Raw genomic sequence first — 20018 nt, 5'->3', positions numbered from 1 at the left:
GAGGGCTTGCTGGACTCCAGTCCGGTATGGCGGGTAGAACAGGACAGTGGCGTCTGTGTGTGAGTGCGAAGGTTACTCTCTCTCTCGCCCCGAGGGGATGGCTGGGGAGTGCACAGAGGCAGTGGAAGGCCAACAGACATGTGTGGTTCCATCAATTACACCCTCAGCTCTCGTCACGGGGCCCTGGCCTGCTTTCATGGCGAGGGTCTTTCTCATGCCCCCCACCCCATGCCTGTCCTTTTTTCTTGGGTTCCCCAGAGACCACACAGAGTAGCCGACTGTTAGCAGCAAGCTCCTCTCCCACACCCAGGTGCAATGAAGACCTGTAACTCCAGGGCAGGGGTGGAGCAGGAAGTGGAGCAAGACAAGTGAAGGACATGTCACTGCCTGGTTTGTTCCCAGAGTTGTTCTGCTTTTATATTCTGTGGTATCTGTGTGTCCGTTAAGGTTGGTTTCACAGAGAGAGGGGGAGTGGGGGTGGAGAGATGCCTGGCAGAAAGCCTAGATAACATCCTCTACTCTCCCATCCGTCTCTGTCCTTCACCACTGTTGCCAAAATGAAGACACTGATATTCCAACCCCCTCCTCCAAATCACTGTCACTATTACAGCATGCTCTCAGATGTGGGCCTCCCTATATGAAGGTTCTGCCAGATCTTGATGAATCCAGACCTGGTCCTGACAGCTTATCCACTGCAGGCAGGCCCATTTTCTGGCTGTAGACTCCCTGCCTGCCCTGTATCCTGGAGCTTCCTCCCTTTGCCATTGTGTGGGGGCATTACACAGGCCTGTGCCTTCTCTACCCAAAAGGTAATTCCTGTTCTGACAGCACATGACTGGGGGCAGTGTTCTGGGAAGCATCCTCAGGTACTTGTACAGTGCATTCCATATACTCCTTATCTCTCTTCATTCCATTGGCACTCAGTGCTGAAATGGCTCTCCACATGGCTCTCCTTACTGAGGAGGGAGCTGGTTCTTGTCTATCAGAGAGAAGAGTGGGTGGTGAGTGTGTGTGTGTGTGTGTGTGTGTGTGTGTGTGTGTGTGTGTGTGTGTGTGTGTGTGTGTGTGTGTGTGTGTGTGTGTGTGTGTGTGTGTGTGTACATGCACATGTATTTGTGCAAATCCTGGTCTGGACAGGAACTGGCAACGTGCCATTATCTGACAGCCAGCAGGCCCAGGTGCACAGAGCCCAGGTGTGTGTCTATGAATAACACAATGAGCAAGCGCAAACAGAGAGTAAGAGAGAAAGAAAGGGAGAAAAAAACAAGAGAGGGAGAGAGAGAGAAAGAAAGAGAGCGAATGAAAACAAATGCAAATAGAGAGAGTCTGGTGTCAAGGCTCACCTGTTGAACACCTGCAATATTCAGTCCAGCAGCAAAGCATTCACAGCTACTAATCAAGATTTAAAGGGTCCCAAACTCTTCACTATTTATTCGACCGTGATCACGTCCCATTCAAGGATACTTATGGTGGTGATGAAGGTCTGCCTTTAAAAGCATCTGTTTCACTTGCTACAGTTCCTATTAATCACGTATCACTACCTATTTTCTTTTATGCATTCCATCTCCATTTTACCTTCCACCATTAAAAACACATCAGGGATTAGGGAGGCTATCAAAGTCTGTTATAGTGAGCAAAGTCCTTTAAGTCAGACATTACCACACACCTCACAAAGCACAGAGGTGTTTTAATTCACACTCATAAGCCAATCCTGCAAATTCATTCACACATATTAAAGCACAGTGCACTCAGCCCACATTTTTATGCAAACTTCTGAGTCAGATTTTAATATTTCATATAAAACCTCAGCAACTTGTTCCCTCTGAATGGACTAATACACATTTGGAATGACTGGAAATCCAATATCAGTTCAATTTGCAATGCCTACTGGTAGTGACACATGTCTAATGCAGCTCCACCACAATCCTTTTAATCACACATGAGCTGAACTGTCTTCATATAGAGGTATTACAGTGCAAGGTGTTTGGATAGCATTACACACAAACCATGGATTTACATAGAACTTGGGAATAAAATAGCATATTTTTTATGTGCAGGAGGGATCAATCTTAGATCTTACACATGCACCATTCTGCTGAGAACCATAAAAACACCTTTTTTATGATAATCGCTAATTGTGTATATGATGCATGGATTCTTTGATATGCAAATGTTCGTCAGGCTATATCAGGTAGAATACTGTGTCATTCATATGAGAAAAAGAAAAGGAAATCTGAAAGAAAGGAAAAAATAAGAAAAATCTGAATAAAGACTGAAGAGAGATTGTCAAACAGGGATAAAGTACAAACTGGCTGGTAGGTGTGGTATGAATCACCAGTTATGCTGCTAAGCTAAATGTTCATAATGACTGGGTTGCATATCACTGGTATGCCTATAGAAGCTTAAAAAGAGAGAGAGAGTGAGAAATGAATGAATAAATGTTGAAATTTTGAGAACGACCCTTGCCTGGTGTCTCTCCTGTCAGTCATGCCTACAGGTGCCTTTACACTCACATGGAGGGTGCGCTTCACTGGTGCATGTAGACAATCTCCTCCTCTGAATACTGACCGCACCTACACATGTGCACACATGCACACAGTGCACTGACCTAAGATGGCTGAATGGGGGTTTTCTTACAACAAACCATATTAATAATCTAGTCTGCTGAGACATGAACATAAAGAAACATATCAACCAAGGCCAGCTTTGAATAAGATAATAAGGAAAACATTCCAGGTGGTGGTAGCTAGTTGTTAGTGTACTAGTGGAGCAGGTAGCATGGAGAGCTCAAAGAGTGAAAACAGTCAGATGTGTTGCTGTAATCAGTGAGAGAGACCAACACAGGGTACAGAAGTGCAGCCACACACATAAATGATACACATGCAGGGAGTAACATGACCCCAAGCCTGCTCCTCCCATCAGACACAAATTTGGCCTGATACAGGAAAATCACCACCATGATGTATACCATACACCAGGGGAAGCTCTTCAGCTCTCTCTCTCTCTCTCTTTGCTGTGTGCGGAGTTTATAGTGCTACTGAGGCTGCACATCAGTTCCAGTGTTCCTGTCAGAGTGCACCAGGTACCACATTATTTGTAATCCAAACACAGTGTCGTTTCTGTAAGAATCATATTCTCCTGTTAGGAACAGAATAGGTTTCATGTGTGGAAGAAGAAGACTAGGAGAAAACTGCACTCTTTCCTTTGTTTCCCACTTGCTTTGTGGTCTTTCTCTGACTGTCCACTGACTCACATACAATAATGGCAAAGCCACATGTCTCACAAATTTACTCACAATTGGTAGATTTGACCCTCATCTTGTGGTCACAATTCTCAAATAGCATACCTGGGCCAAGCACTACAAGATGTAATGAAACCTGCAAAGATAGTCATAGATACCCAAAAAGAAAATACTGGCTATGTATTGAATTAGGCATGACGTATCTCGATTATGTAAGTTTTGGAGTTGAGGTGAGTATATGTGCAGGATACCATTAAAGTTATGGTTAGGTGTACATGGGCTATCAGTTGCAGTAGTAATGACAAGATGCTATCTCCCAATAACAACTTTCCCTGTGGATTTATAACAATTATCGCAAAGTATGCTACACCATCAGTTAAACAGTGATAGGCTACATGCAGCCTCTACACTGGAACTCTCCGTTTAGCGACAGTACAGAAGCATGATTATGATTCATCACTAGCCAAACACTCGATGATTTGTGTGTGGGGAAAGGGGCTGAGCGTGTGTGGGAAGGCCCCTCAGTGACACAGTGCGGGAGGCGGAGCCTGGCACGAGTAATTACTCTGCTTGACTTACTTTCACATGAGTAATGAGGCCATGGTTGGCTGCCACAACTGGTCCATTTGTCACCCTGAGCCACGGCATCGTACAGCACATCCCAACTCAGTGCCGCTAAGGTCAAGCTAAACACCTCTCCTGTACCTGATTAATTCCCCAGCAAAGACGTGGGAATAAAATTCGATGGATCATTTCCAATTAGCTGAAGTCTCCGATACGGAACCGCAGCCAGGGTCACGGAACCTTTTGTAAGTTGCATTAATTACAGCACATAGCCCGGCGCCACACTAAAATCTCATAACAGGCGGGGTCGACAAAATCGATTTTGGTGCTCCACTAAAGGCGCCGTAGATCAATAGATGAGTCAGCTGAAGGGGCTGCGACGCAGAACTGCGCCTGGGAAAGATGGCCGGGTGAATCTGATATTACGGAGACAGACAAAGCACATACTTTTGATAAAGAATTAATAGCAACAATTAATCATTTACATCATACATATGAACCAAGTAATACACATTCTTGGCATCAGGTTTTATTGTTTAAGGTTTACTTTAGTCTGCCTTCATGCAGCCTGAACTAACAGTTCTTAGGTTAATGTTTCTGAAGTCAGGTTGATGCAGCAAGCAAGTGCAGCACATGTCCAGCTTGGTAGACTCCTTTGCCACTGAAATGCTCAACAAGGCAATACCACATTGATATTCAAGGGGCAAGATTGGTGCCATTGTGAACACAGCTCCAAATGAACCTCTGACAATGGCAGCACATTCACAAATGTATAGACTGACTGTAGCCACCGTAGAGGTGGTTAGCAATGCCAATGCCGCTTTGCTCTGAAAAGTTCAGGCTCCTACTGTTTGCCCACTATTGGCCACCTGTTGTTCCTAATGACTGTGGTAAAGGTGTGAATTTGAATTGCTCCCAGCTGTAGCATGGGGTTGGTGAACTAACATGGGCTGGGAGTGACATTGGTGGCACTGGGCACGGGCAGGCCGGCCTCATGTAGCTCAGCCACCTGGGGTCTGATGACCAAGGCTCATCCAGGACAGACGGCCCTTCAGCCAGCCAACACTAGCACAGGTGGCCTTCTGGGAGGTCGCCCACTGCTAGAGCTGCCATGAAGGCAGCTGAGACTCCCCCATACACACACACACACACACACACACTCACATACACACAGAGAGAGAGAGAGAGAGAGAGAGAGAGAGAGAGAGAGAGAGCGCTATTTAGAAACAGTATAAATATAAATATGTAGTGAGCAAGATTATATAGTCACAGAACATGGTAAAATGCTGCCAAATATATATTAGGCTACAAGTGACACAAGTCATTTATTTTGTTAGCAAAAGAAAGAAGAGCAAAATAGAAAGAAATAAGAAAGGATTACAGTCAACAAATATTATACAATGTTTTATTTTGATTGAATACAGTCTTGTCACAAATGAATTTTCCTTCAAATAAAAATGGGGCACAGAAAATGTTTTGTTCGATTGAGCATCAGTCCTTCAATTAATGATAACAGTGATCCTTCCCATGAAAACATGCATCGAGCAGCATGACACTAATCCTAAGCAGGAGACGTGCACTTCATGGAGGGAATAATAAACAAACTCCCACTCTCTGGAATGAAATAAGTCAGCTCTGAATGTTTGCACAAGTTCCAATATGCAATGTGAAAAGAACCATAAATTAATCTTGAATATCATCAACCTTTATACACCGCCCCATGCCCCCCGTGTATGTGTCAGAAAACCGTATACAGGAAATCCAACAGCACTACAGGTCAGGGAGTATTAGGGGCAAAGATTTTCATTTTCTTCACATACACATACCTACAGGTGTGCACAAAAGCAGAGAGTTGAATGTCTTTTTACTTCAAGACAAAGTTAGATGCCTTGTATTGCTACTTATTCATAGAAGCTGACAGTATTTAAGATGCTAATAAGATGGGATAGGATGACACATTTGACAGAGAACAAACCCTTCAGTATTCCAGACACACACTCAATCAGTAGCTGGCTTTCCTGCTTTTAATCTCCTGAGCTATGATCCATAGGTCCATGGGCAGGCTTTGTGAAGTGGAAAGCAGCAGGCGTGATTGTCTGTCTGACACAAGTGAAGGGAAAAAAAAGCATTAAAAGACATCCTTAGTTCTATTAGAATACAAAAAGTAGAAGACAGAGGAAGCACTGGAATCATAGTAATGTGCCTTGAGCAAGCTGTTCCTTCTTTACTGATCACAAAGAGGAAAACATTTAACATGGCAAGACTCAGCCTTAGACCAAAAGACAGAGTCGCATACGCCAACCTGGGTTATGAAACAGGTAGGAAAAGGTTACATAACAGTCTGTCTCATGGGGAAGCATTAAAATGAAAAACAAGGGTTCACTTTTCACATCTCTTTGAAAGACCCTTCCAGTATCTAGATGAAGTAGAAGCCCTTGGCTCATCAGTGTTCAGTTCACATATGGAGTCTACAGTCCTTTCCTTTGCCTTTGTTCCAGCAATCATGAAGGGCTTGGAGGGGTCAGGGTGAAGGAGAGAGTCAGGCCACATTGGTCCCCTGCAGGTGGAAGCACTGGCCCCGGCACCACCCTGCCATTATCCGCCCACACCCACCATGCGGTACTGGGGGATGGAAGTGTGCCTTAGTCCACCTCCACGTCCAGGTCCAGCTCCGTGCTCAGGTTGAGGTAGAAGAGGGCATACACAGCCAGGAGGAACGCCAGCACTGCCACGACGACAAGGACAGCGTCCTGCCACATCACAGATGACAGGGAAGACTCATCAGTCCATATCAGATCACACAGTACACAGTGTGAATATCTGCAGTGCAGCGATTTAAATTACTGTGACAGTACCCGTGCTACTGATAAATCCGAACGTAGGTATTCAAAGGCTGTTAAGGCTTTCTGTCTGCCAGGTTCTAGACCACATACATAGAGCCCTTAACTGCACCTAATGTGCTTTAAAATGTTCAGGTGTGCCATATGATAAATTGAAAATGCTTTTTGTGCAAAGAGGACTATGTGCTTACAGTCCTCAAATGGCCCTAGTAACTTCAGAGTTCAGTTAAGTTCACTACTTTTATTGACGTGAACCCCTCTGGTAAGATTCTCAAAGAATTTATAAAACTTATAAAAGTTTTTAAAACTTTTTAAAGCTGAAATGCTCTAGTCCATGATCCATGATGTCAATGAAATAGCAGGTGTAAATGTTCTGCAAGGCACTGAAGGTTTCCCCTCATCACAGGTCTGTTCGTCATTACCTTACACACACATGTGGGCATGTCTAAAAGCTAACACATTAATATGTTTACACAGATTTCACACAGGGCCTAACAACATCAGTAGCTTCAACAAAAAAAATCTCTCTCCCTTTATTCTAATTAAGACTTTTATGGAGCATAATGGCAAAATTAAGCTGATGATAGCAACAAGAATGAACTTCAAACTTGAACTGGGGTTTTAAAACATTAGTCATTACATTTCAGGCTAAATTACAATTTTCATCAATCTCAATCTTTCACAAAGTACAATTGTGTAGTAAGAGTGATTTAGCAAAGAAACTGATCTTCATCTTGATAATTTATCAAACTATCTAATCTTAAGTACTGCAGGAGACTTTCATTGTAGCACCATGTATATTGAGAATAGATTGCACAGACATGCTGCACAATGACAGAAAATGTAACTAATAAATTGTAGAGTACGGTGGATTTTTTCAATGCATAACTGTTGACTCAAACTCTCTGATTAGAACTGCCACACGTGCGTGCATGTGTGTGTGTGTGTGTGTGTGTGTGTGTGTGTGTGTAGGATAGAGAACCGCTGGGTATTTAGCTTTGCATTGCCTGGTCCACAGTTGGATCCAGAATGAAATATAACATCTCACTTTGATACAATACTCTTAATCAAAGAGCAGCTATGCTGCTGTTTAAATAATTCAGCATGATTATCCAAGACATCACAGCCGTCCTTGTGACAGAGTTATGATAGATACACCAAGGGAGGCAGAGAGAGAGAGAGACACTGAAGATCACATTTCAGGTAAGATACATCTACTCCACCAAAGGAGGAGTATGCACATGTAGTATGTATTCCCTCTGTCCTACACCTACACACACACACACACACACACACACTTTCAGAATATGTCCAACATTACATACAGCACATTAGTTATTATATCCTTTACAGTTAAAGGAGAAAGCAAGCAACATCTTTTCCAAAAAAATATGCATCCTGTGATGGCGGAAATGGAACAAATTTTGCAAACAGTTTGGTCTTTGCCTCATGCTAAACTCCAAGGCAAATTCCAATGCAAAGTCCACATGTTCCAAATCTGTGTACATGGCCATGACTTGCAATGACTAAAACAATAAGCTAATATTTATGTTCTGCATTTTCAATGACAGTAAAGAATTATAATTTAATTATCTTTGTAGTGTATGACTCATCTAAATACAATTCAAATGCAAATGAGATTTCAAATAAATGTAAACTTTCTTTTGAAACAGAGATAGAAACAATATCTGGCATGTTTGCAATTATTGAGAAGACATCAGTTGTAATGTTAAACCACTCAGGCCTAACACCCACACACAGACACAATTCATAAACACAAACAACTGCACACACACACCCCAAGCATGCAAAAACAAAAAAACAAAACAAACAAACAAAAACACTCCTCCTAGAGAGAGAGGTGTTCCAACAAAGAGGGCTCATAATAAAGGTAGTGGGAGGGGGTATATTAGAAGTCCTGGCGATGGCCATAACTTAAGCAGCAGCTGCTGCTGTGGTCGTGCTCACCCTTATTAGTAGCACTAACTGCCCACTGCATTTATCTCATTCCAGCCAGACTCTCAACAGATTATGTCATCCCTAATTGGAAAAATTTTACATTTCATGCACTTTAGTTTCATTTATTCCACCCCGTGTTGATTTACCTTTCAATTTAACTAGCTTGAGCTGAGGCATAATTACAGCTGCATCAAAGGGGTATTTAGACTGTCTCATGTCTGTCTCTTGTGAAATGTTTTACCAACACTGTCTTCATCTGAAATAAGTGTAAAATAACCAAAATGCTTTAAAGCAGAGCCTATAGCTTTGAACTCTAATTACATTTACAGTTGTCACTATACTTGCTATAGTGCATGTTGGCTGTAAAGATACTTCATACATGCACATGTTTAAAGAACATCAAGTAAAGTTCTCCCTATTCCCTGTGAATGTGAAATGAACATGACAGAGAACTCTGGGATACCATCGACAGCAGCATGTGACATATCAGCAACAGCTGTGGTCTGATCAGAGCATCCTCCCCAGTCATATGGCAACAGGACAACAACTCACACACACACACACACACACACACACACACACACACACACACACACACACACACACACCCATCATCGATGTTGTCATCTTTAGATCTCCTGGACTTCCCTGTCTCACTGTATTTCGTTGACTGCACTTATATGACATTTACCTGCACCTTCTCCATCCATAAATCTATTTTTATCCGAAGTTCAGTTCCACAGCCACACGAAGGTATAAAATACAGACTGCCAACACCACTGGCCAACAGAAAGAACAATTATGGGATTTACTCCTGTTACAAGCCTGTGTAGATCTCTCAGCACACAGTGGCTACTGGGCCAAGGTATGTTGTATACTTTCCCCACTGGCAGTTACTGGCAGGCAGCCTACAGGTTGTTTTTGTTTGTTTGTTTGTTTTTTGAGAGAACCATTTTGAGAAAACCATTTTGTATTGCATTGTATGCAATATAAAAGCAGGCCTCCCCATACGTAGCACAGAGGTGTGAAGAAGCCTCTTAAACGCAGCTCATATGAGATCCTCGGCACCGCCACTACCAGAAGCACACCACGGCCCTCCACACACACCTCTCATCAGCACTCCAATCCCGAAAATACCCACGCCAGGACCCCGCATAACAAGTGTGAGATGATAGCATCCATTCATTCCAGCATTTTGACTAATATTACACAATCATTTGTGTTGAATGGGATATCCTACTGAAAGAAAGGCAAATTTTTCACTTTGGCTGTCAAAAGGTGGATACAGATTTTCATCTGCAATCTTAACACATGCGTTGGAATGCAAACTGAAGAGGAAAACAGTTAAAAACCATTGGGCCTGCGGCTGCTTAGCATTCCGCGCCAGGGGCAGCGTGCTGGCACGCTCTTTTCCAGGCCAGTCGGTCTATGCCGAGCAGGCAGCCAGCTCCACTCCTCTTTGCCAGGCTGTGCCATCCGCTGAGCCTGGCACTGGAGAGGCAAGCAATGCCCACAGCAGGTGGCTTGGCGCCCAGTGCCTCCTCATTCCAGCAGGCAGCATCCCAGCACACCAACTGGTCAGTGCATGGAGAACAGAAGCTAGCTGGGACTGCCAACTGTCGGAGGCCTGCCACCATGCCCCGCCCCACCACCTTCACCCTGCCTCCCTGACCAATCTCCCTGCAAAACACCACCCCCGCCTGACCCTACCCGCCACCCTGACCCGCCTACCTGCCCCACCTCCCTGCCTCGCACCCGTGCCCACCTTGCACAGCAAGCACAGCTGGTATGGGAACAGAGCACAGAGCTGCATGAGTAGAACAAGATATGAGTGAGAGACAGAGGCAGACAAAGAAAAAGAAAATTGGAATGTAAGAAAAAAAAGAGTAAGAAATAAAGAGAGAGTGATTTAGAAAAAGAGAGGGAGGGAAAGGGAGAGACATAGAACTCCACTGAGGAGTGGTCACAGGCTCTGAGCCACCTGCCAAGCACATGCACAGAGGGAACCACCAATGGAAAAACAAGTGGAGTGGTCAGAGCAAACTCGCTGAGAGAGGGAAGCCAAGAGAGACATAGCACAGCACAGTCCAAGGCCTCTCGTTCTGTCCAGGAGAGAACAAAAGTGTGGTCCGGAAGACTCCATTACTGACCAGTCATGCCAACACAAACAAAATCCACTCTATGTTCATCCAAAGCTTCCCAAGACAATGAGCAAAAGCTGACATTCATAAATGAAAAATGTCCTGCAAAAACACATTCATTTCACCTTCAAGGTTTAATCGAGTACCTGCAGAAAGGATCTTCAATGAACCAGAAGCTTAATGTAAGGTTCAGCTGGTTTTATATCTTGTTGCCAAAGGTATAATACAAATTTTAGAAAACATCTATTAATCTTTCAAGACTTAACTCCCATTGATGATTTTATGAGAGCTCATTGTCTAAAAAGGCACACTGCATCAACTGCAATCACAAAGGTTTGACCTTCACCAGTGAACCCTTCTTGGTAAATCACTTCACTCTTGCACCAGCTTTTACAAACCACATCACTCCAAAGTGGACTGTTCACATATGTAACTGGCCAGTTCTGCAGACTCTTGCTTTAAGTAACAATATTGTTTTATTGCAGTTGTTGTTTAGTGTCCACCTGCCATCATCCATACTTGATTACGACAGAATACATGATAATTTTGAAGGGGAGGTGTTGGAACAAGATAAACTCCAGGACAGACTCTCAGATATAGCACACGATTTCCTTCAAACACGCACTTTCAAATGACATAAGGCAAAGAGAAGCTGGGCGACACTGCATTCAAACTTTGAATCTTTGGTGTGTGACAGGCGAAGGCTGAGAGAGAAAGCTCCTCCTTCCTTTGAGAGTCAAGCACTAGCTTACCTTCACACCCGTATAGTGGAGCTACTTGGATTACTCTCAGGTTTTTGAGTAATGTGTTGGTGCGGGTGTAGATGTTGTAGCTAAGAAATGAGAGAAGCAGGCAGCAGCTGGGACAGTAGTGGAGTTAACGAGCAGGCAAGCAGCTCACCCTGATTCCCGGAGCGCTTCTCTTCGCCTCTGCCTTCAGGCGTGTGGCTCGCAGAGCTGGCTTGGTTTTCTTATAATCCTGCTTTCCTGAGACAGAAGACAGACGAACACACACACACACACACACACACACACACAACTTCTGTTACCTCCATGGTTGTGTAAGAGCAGTCTTGTTTGCGCTCTTTGCTCAGTTATTTTAAACTCCAAAATTAGCAGTAATTACAAGGCTTTCAAAACTCTTTAATAATATGTAAACAAAATAACATACATTTTCTATTGTCTTCATTAATGCTTGATTAGGAATCATTAGGCTAATGGATTTTGTTAAGGCATCCTCAGTTGGCCCAAATGGATTTGTCAGATGGCCCAAATGTATTTAATAAATAATTTTTATGTTTAATATTTTTACATACAGCACTTTTTTCCAGGAAAGCTACTTTAACATGTTACAGTATTTCCTTGGAAGACCAAATTATTAATAAGTATTTAATTCATAAATATATGCACTCAGACACATGCTCAGAATTACTCATGCAAGCACATAGTCCTGATTTCTCACCTAAGCAGCAGTTATATGCAACACCGTGGTTTTTTTTTTTTTGCCACAAAGCTACGAGGTGCCAGGGCCACCTGGCTGAGTGTGTGTGGGTTAGAGCATTTGCTTGTGTTGTGTGTGAGTCTGTAGCAGTTGTGTGTGTAATGAGAAGCAAACAGATGAAGGGAGAATGAAAGAAGTGGGAAGGCAACAGCTTGGTGAGACGGGTGATGGAGAAGGGCGGGCGTCCTCACACATGGCAGCAGGCTCGGGGGCAGGCTAAAGGTGCCCCAGAGGGCTGCTGACATGCTGGGGCCAGTTCAGGTGCAACTTCTGCTTCATTAGGGCTCATTTACATGGAGGAGAGGAGAGACAGGCTGGGGGTTGAGGGGAGGAGCGTCCTGATCCATCTAAAGCAGCTTGCTGTGGGACTGACTGCTCTCAGACACCCATGCTGCAAAGCTGACCCTCCCTAGGGTCACACGGGTCTCTCGCACCATAAGGTGCAGCCTCAGGGTCAACCAAAGAGTGAGAGGACAGGGTAAATGCACTGCTGCCCTATTCGTGCCCACAGTTACGGAAATAAACACTTCTAGAACAGGCAGGGTCATATGGATTCATTGAAACCACACCTGGAGGGTCTAGGAACTGCCCCGAGAGGCTCTCACACTGAAATCCTGTGGTAGAGACTATGATCAAAGGGCCTGGTTGGTACTCAGGTTTGGTAGAAGCTTGCTCATAAAAAAGATTCAACTTTTTAATTATTATGGTAAAAATCTACCAGCCAAAAACAGGAAAATAAAGAAGCAACATCTTCTATTATGAAATAATCAGGTTGACTTACAATATACCACTGCAGTTTTGACATTTTAAATAACATACACTGGCACACTGCAAATCCATAAAAAAGCAATTATTCCAGCTTTAAAGACCTTAGCCTGCACCTTCTGAGACATGCAGCACACATCACATTTACCCCTTATTCTGAAAACCTACAGTCATTCACTCTTGCACCTGCAATGACTGTACACGGCATGGAAGGCAAATCACATTTTGTTCACAGCCAATGGGATTAGCTGTATATCTCATTTTTGCATAAACTTTCCTTTGTGGTGCAAAGCCACAGAATAAGCTAAACCATCTGTTCTGAATGAATAGTTCATTTTAACCAAATCAAAGTAATTGCTCTGAGAATGTATATAAAATGTTTATACAGTGAGACTTTGTGGACTTGCTAGCGCACTAGTCTCACATTCCTTCTTCGAGGTCTACTGCGAACTTAGTCATGACAACTCTGGCCAGCCACCTTTCATCATCACCCTTCTTCTGCAGCTCCTCCTTTAGTCTTACCTTCGAGCACACCTTGCATCTTTATCCAGCGTACTCATAGCTGAGCACTGCCACTCCAGACAAACATGCCACTACTTTTTTGGACGACAATGCGATGTGACTTTGGCTACACAGTGTTGTGAGCCACGAACAAAGCCCACGATATTCTGATGGGGTAAAGTGTGTCACTCAAAAGATGATTTTAGTCCTGACAACCCATCACACTGTCAAAGAGATGTCCAATCCAGTTCATCCCCAACCCTGTCGAGCTGCTCTGAAAATTACCTTAACAGAAGTGAAAAACCACTTCCAGCTTGTGCTGGATGAAGTGCTATGTAATTTTTACAGCTTTTGTCCCACTTTTAAAAAAGCCAAGTTCCTGTGTTCACCTGACTCTAGACAAAAACAGGACAGTCGTACAATTTGTGTGTAGCAGTGACCAAATATACACTGCAAGTGGAGGAAGGGGATGGAACCAGGTGATCAAGACTTTGGAGAGTTGCACAAAGCAGAATGCTGCTGGCCCAGGCAGCCAGCTCTCTGTAAGGCTATGTGGAGCAGGAAAGCCTTCAGGACTGGGCCATGGGCAATGTTGTTCAAAATTAAAGTTAAAAGCGGTGTGTTGCATTATTGGAGAAGACAGACCTGGATCCTGGCTCTAGGCCAAAGAGGGAAAGAGAGATACAAAGACATAGCCATAGATAGAGTGAAAATAAAGGGAAAGAGACAAGAAAAAGATTGAAAGAGAGAGAGAAAAAAGTAAGAGGAATGAGAGAATGGAGAGGAGACAGGAAGAGGCAGAGAGAAAGAGAGAAGAAGAACATTGACATCATCCATCATCAGAAGGCAGCACTGCAGGCTGACTCTCACTACACAAGGGACATTTGGCCCTCGTCTCTCACATCACATCACCAGACTTTCAGCACAGCAGAGGGTAAAAGACACACAAATAGACACACCGAACTGCCCTGAGAAGAGCTGAGCGTAAACACACATATGCGCCAAGAGGAGAGAGTGAAAACCACTGGCCTGTGGGATAGATAAGTCAGCGAGTGCAGGGTGGGCCATCGCATCTCCAACCAGATGACCGCACACACGTGCAATGGCAGTCCCACTGCTGGGTGACAGCACTCTACACTCCATTATAAGGAGTAATGATAGTACTTAAGGACAGTGTGTCAACATCAAAATGCTTGACATCACAAAAGCTCACCCACTGAAAAAAAAAAAAGAAGCTAAACCTGACAGGATATAAATTACCTTCCAATTACAATTTCAAATTATGATGTGTATTCTTTCTTTTATGCTGCTTTTTGCTATTTTAGGCAACTTTTCTTTTTTGTTAAACAGTGATTCACTGAAATTAGCTGACAGAGGTGCTTTTCAAGGCAACTGAAACGAAGGGGGGCAGCAGTTATGTCTTTGAATTGATGAGATGAAAAAGATGGAAAACAAAATGGAATATGGCTGAGATTCAGAGAATTCAGCAGGGGTTCAGCTTGTTATGTTTCTTCCACAGTCTTGCAACAGAGCTACAGTGAAGCAAGGTAACAGTGCACACCAAGCTAAATAACCTTACTAAAAGAGTGCGAAATAAGATCGCACGTGAGACAGGTTCATTCAGCCTAAGACAACAGCTTGAGTTACACATTGCACAATATCAGGAATACAGTGACCCTGTGACCTCAGTTAATCAACATCAAAAAACCTTACAAATTCCCCTCTGCACACACTTAATTAGAACTCAACCACATGGTGGAGAAGCCACATCCACATGACATGTTAAACTGCTGTTTGATTTATATGTGTTACATTGGGTAAGCAGTTGGGCATTATTTCTTGTTAAAGGAGGATGAAAAGGGCAAAATGTATGTGACACAATATAAAAACTGCTGGCAAAGCCTGATACCATTTGCAGAGTGGGTCAGGGTAGCATAACCCTGTGCCGATGCACTCACAATGTCAAGGGTTGTGTTAGTTTATGGCCAGTACTTTCACAAAGAAAGACCTGTTCTTACATATATCTATGCCTATTCACCCTACTTCATTAAAAATCTGAAAAAAATGAAACAATCAAAAGAACAGGAAGGTAAAAGAAAGATGGTTGTTTTCCATCTTCTCTTTAATTAAAAAAGCTGGAGAATATTTTATGAAGATAAAAATATTCCAATTTTTCTTCATTTTAAACACTGAATGAAACCTCAGAAAGAAGAACCTCACCAATTTGTTTGCGGTACTGATCGACCGGCAGCCTGGCAGCATTCGCTTCCTTCTTCCCCATTGTTTCCTGGGAGAGGAACAGTGAAAAAAAAGAAGCTATGAAGAGAGAGCAAAAGAATGGTGAACCCTAACCTGTTCAAACTGAAAACTACACTGCAGTCATCAGCAATAGTGGGATTTGGAAGATGCTATTTCAAACTCCTCAGAAGAGTATGAACTTTTACCTAACATAATTGAGTCATGTGAATCAATGAATCAATGTTTCATTTTAGGTGCCATCTTTTCAAAAACAACTACTGACAAAGGAAGAATAAAAAATTTATATTTATATATATTTATATATATATATATATATATATATATATATATAGCACGCACAGACACACTGATATTTTAGTTCTGATAAATACTGTGATACATAAAACTTAAAAATGAGCCAGAAATCTAACCAATCTTCCTGAATGGAGCTAATCATCATAAGCAATAAAATAGTACATGAATATCCAAGAGTACTCAATCCAGTTGCACACAATGATTAATGCTTAAGGTGGCATGAAAAAGACTAACCAACATTATTTTGATAGAAATGACTGACATCTGTTGGACCATGAGTATGTCACAATTCATCAAAGTGATGCATAACACTACTCTGAAATGTCTTATGCTGATCAAAATGCTCACACCACACACAACACTGGTTTGTTAGAGAGCTAATCTTTATATGGCAGCCTTCTGCAATATCAATATTGTAAAGGACAATGTTATCATAATGATTAACAAGTAATATTTTGTGCAACCCTTGTTACTATGCAGTTTTAATTTGCCCCTATGACACCACTATTTGTTGTTTACAGAATTTCTATAATTGGTTTTTAATGAAACATGCAGTGGGTCAGCTCAGTGGGTCTAGAAGTACTGACAATAATCATGTTATGCTAAGAAAGGCATGTTGTGACAATCATGATAATGGTAACACTGCCATACTACCCAGATCCATTTTAAAGTTTGTTTTTCACAGACAGAGCTCTCCCCTGAAAGGTCTGAAGCCATTTTGACAATCATGTTTCTAGTAAAGGAATGTTCAGTCTTGCTTTACACCAGCTGCAGATACACATCTCTCTGACTGATTTCCATAGCAACTGACAAAGAAGCAAATATCAGCCATACATGCGTATTTCACATTTGGTATGGAGGGAGTCATATTTATACACACACACACACACACACACATGCACACATATATACACACACACACACACACACACGTATCTACATACATACATACATACATACATACATACACACATTTTATATATATTACATATATATTCAATAGATGTAGATATTGAAAATTGCAGTAAAGTATACAGAGTCCTTCATCAGCTGTGCAAGTGCTTCACATATATAATGTCATTCTCAAGAACCTCAACACCCAATTCTATTGAGTCTGTAAGAGAACCTTCTTCTAAGATTCCATTCCTGCACTTCACAATACTATTTTCAATCAATACTCCTCCCTTTGTTACAGATTGGGAAAAAGCAAGCATGAGCCAAAGGGCAGGCTTGTGTTTCTGATGATGTTTAAACCTGCCTGACCCATTCTGTCTAAGAGAAATCAAGCAGCGGACCTCTGCCCTGCTCTGCTTTGACTCATAAGCTGGAGCTCTCCTGAGAAGGCATGGGGAGGTTCCGTGATAAGAGCTCCATCATACCAATTAGCATTATGATGACATGCAGAGCTGCTGAGGAGCATGAAACCAGAGCATCGCATAAGATGGATTCAGCCATTCACAAAGGCCAGCTGTTGAAGCTAATAGTTCCCCCATGACTATCTATGTTAAATACATTCCTGCTCAATGTGTCTTTAATCTCCACACCAAGGTGATGTAATTACAGCGCATCAGCAGGCGACAAAAACAGCAAAGGCATGAGTTGCTTTTGCAAAGACAACAGACCATGTGGGTTATTCTAATGCTTACACAACAGAGCAGATCACCAGGGCATGGCATCCCTTATAACCAAATGCTTACTCACTAAAGCACTGTGACCAATGTAGAAAGTAGACAAGGGGTGCTAAACATTCTTGCACCATCAGGCACTGTTAACTTAAAGACTCAAGTAGGGGTCACAAAGTAAAAACCACGTCATTGGGCAGCGGCTCTTATAATGACCATGCAGGAATACATTGTCCAAGACAGTTTACCCATTAAACAAGCCACATGGTACTGGAATGTGTCTTCTTGTAATAACTCATTTCAAATACTGCTGTACAACTTGCACATTTAAAAATTGGCTCTGACCACAGTAAAATGTATGGTGATATGGGTGTGCAAACAGGACATGTGGACACTCCATAAGTAAGGGCAGAGTTAGCCACAGGCTGTGTATGCTTCTGCTTTGAAGACTTAAGCTTTGAAAGAATATTTTTATTACTCCCCAACTACAAAGGTTTCGAAGTGAAAGAGATTCAAGATTAAAATGAGTACCTCAGGCACCATTTAAAATAAAAATTAACTCTTTTACATTCTCATGCAAGCAGATATTCACTGCAATAAAAGTTATAATTGGTTAGGTTAGCTGTATTCTGAGAAGGTGATAAAGTGATATGCTCATTTGCTGGAATTTTGTTTACGTGACATTTTCGGGTGATCTTCTGATGGATAAAGCCTGGTCATTAAACAAACAGTAAACGGTAAACAAAGAATACAAGTTACACTCTCTATAGTTAAAATAAATAAATAAAGACAATTCTGAGAGAAATTACCCTACATCTCAACTGATACGATGGCTGACCAATTTAATATCCAGTTAAAAAAATTTACCAAAATTGGTTGAGGTCTGCCGCTACACCAATATGCAACTGTGTCTAAAAACGAAATATGTCTACATTAAATTATATTTAGACCGGTTCAGTAGGCCAGTTGTGCAATATATGTATTGTACAATATTTTACAATTTTGTGCAGCAGTCCGTCACAAAAAGAAAGTATTAATACCAGAGAGATTCCTTTCATTTCTTAAACAATCTTGAACAGCCTAAATCTGTGGACAACGCGAGTGCCACGTACATATCTATTTTGCCAACACATCAACTTCTTCAGGCTATTCCGACAGTTTAAAAAAGACAGGCACCAAGGATGTCCATTCACAGCACAGTGGTAATAAACCTGACCAATGAAACTATCCAAACGACGGACATTACAACATTAACACTGCTAGTACTATAGTTGTAATACATTTCTTAATAGACAAGATAAAAATACGCGAATCATTATTCGTGGTAATTCATCGGCTATCTTATCTACAAATTCATACACACATCATTAGAGTTTGCAAAATAGAGTTATTCCATTACCTTACTAGACAGGATAAAAGAAGAATATATTCTCTAGTTATCTATTTCCTGGTTCAATCCTCACAACCTTGGTTTGATTATCACTCCAGCCAATCAACGGTGACTGTCCGCCCACCGAGTTCTTCAAGCTACAGTGTTGAAAACAAAACTCAACACCGTGGTAGCAATGTTCTGAGGTCTGGCAAGCCACATAGCAGTATTAAGAGATATTTGAAATATATTAAATGTGAATAAAATGTAATCAGTTATTCGCCCGGCATGCATTTCTTCTGGATGATACGGAGTAATTATGTAGCACCCCGGGGGGAAATGACGTTAGCAAACCTGGAGCTATCTAAATGGTTTCATTCACAACATAAGGGCATCAGAAAGTGAGAGAGATCTGCGCTTGTCTTCTTCCCTTTTCAGTTTCATTATTTGCCAGCAATTTACATTTCTTTTGTGTTGAAAATTTTCTGCATAAATGCGTGGAGTCTTATTGCTGCCTGGGGCAGCATGGGTTACAGAGAGGTTCGCCGCAGTTTGCAACTTATTGAGGTTAAAAAAAATATTTCCTGCTCTCCAGAGGGCATCTTATTTGTTAGGAGCAAAGCAGCATCTAATAGATGTAAACTGCTTATAATGGGTCTATAAAGTAGATTCTTCTCTGTGGAGCACATTGATATTAAGCACTAGCACCAGTTTTGATGTGAGGACATGAGCCAAGACATTTCTCGATGTTTCTCTCATGTCTTTTGATTTCCTGCTAAATATTATCTGTTCTTTATTCTATAAAAAGTTGTTAATTAAACATGTTAATCATAAATACACAGTAGTTTTTTTATATACACTGGCAAAGGTTTGCAGGAAACTTTGCTTTAAAACTTTTAGATAATGCACAGGAATGATTCAAAGGAAGTATTACATATTTTTTTATTATAGTTTTTTGGATAA

The 20018-nt window shown here is 42.0% G+C and overlaps 1 protein-coding gene across 2 annotated transcripts; it reads right to left on the bottom strand.

The window, feature by feature from the left end:
* Positions 1-5196: 5196 nt before the first annotated feature.
* triqk (triple QxxK/R motif containing) lies at positions 5197-19223 on the bottom strand. Of its 2 annotated transcripts, none has more exons than XM_027001779.2 (5): positions 19086-19223; positions 15732-15798; positions 11646-11731; positions 6419-6555; positions 5197-5901 (listed from the first exon to the last, which is right to left on the bottom strand). In XM_027001779.2, the coding sequence occupies exons 2-4, from the start codon at positions 15790-15792 to the stop codon at positions 6448-6450; spliced, it is 255 nt and encodes an 84-aa protein (XP_026857580.1). In that variant the 5' UTR covers positions 15793-15798; positions 19086-19223; the 3' UTR covers positions 5197-5901; positions 6419-6447. The 2 variants fall into 2 exon arrangements, with proteins under 2 accessions (XP_026857580.1, XP_026857579.1); XM_027001778.2 differs by having other exon boundaries at positions 5197-5905; positions 19086-19221.
* Between the last annotated feature and the right edge of the window lie 795 nt (positions 19224-20018).

Source organism: Electrophorus electricus, chromosome 8 (genome assembly GCF_013358815.1).
Source record: "Electrophorus electricus isolate fEleEle1 chromosome 8, fEleEle1.pri, whole genome shotgun sequence".
Lineage (NCBI taxonomy): Eukaryota > Metazoa > Chordata > Actinopteri > Gymnotiformes > Gymnotidae > Electrophorus > Electrophorus electricus.
The sequence above is the reverse complement of the archived record's forward strand: the minus strand, read 5'-3'. Positions and strand labels throughout refer to the sequence as shown.

What these genes read in the sequence shown, in the direction of transcription:
- triqk (XM_027001779.2), bottom strand. Translation starts at nt 15,792, where the DNA reads ATGGGGAAGAAGGAAGCGAATGCTGCCAGGCTGCCGGTCGATCAGTAC. An exon ending in TCAGTACCGCAAACAAATTG is followed by an intron (nt 11,732 to 15,731) that starts GTGAGGTTCTTC and finishes CTTCTGTCTCAG; the next exon opens with GAAAGCAGGATTATAAGAAA. An exon ending in GAAGCGCTCCGGGAATCAGG is followed by an intron (nt 6,556 to 11,645) that starts GTGAGCTGCTTG and finishes GTGATGTGGCAG; the next exon opens with GACGCTGTCCTTGTCGTCGT.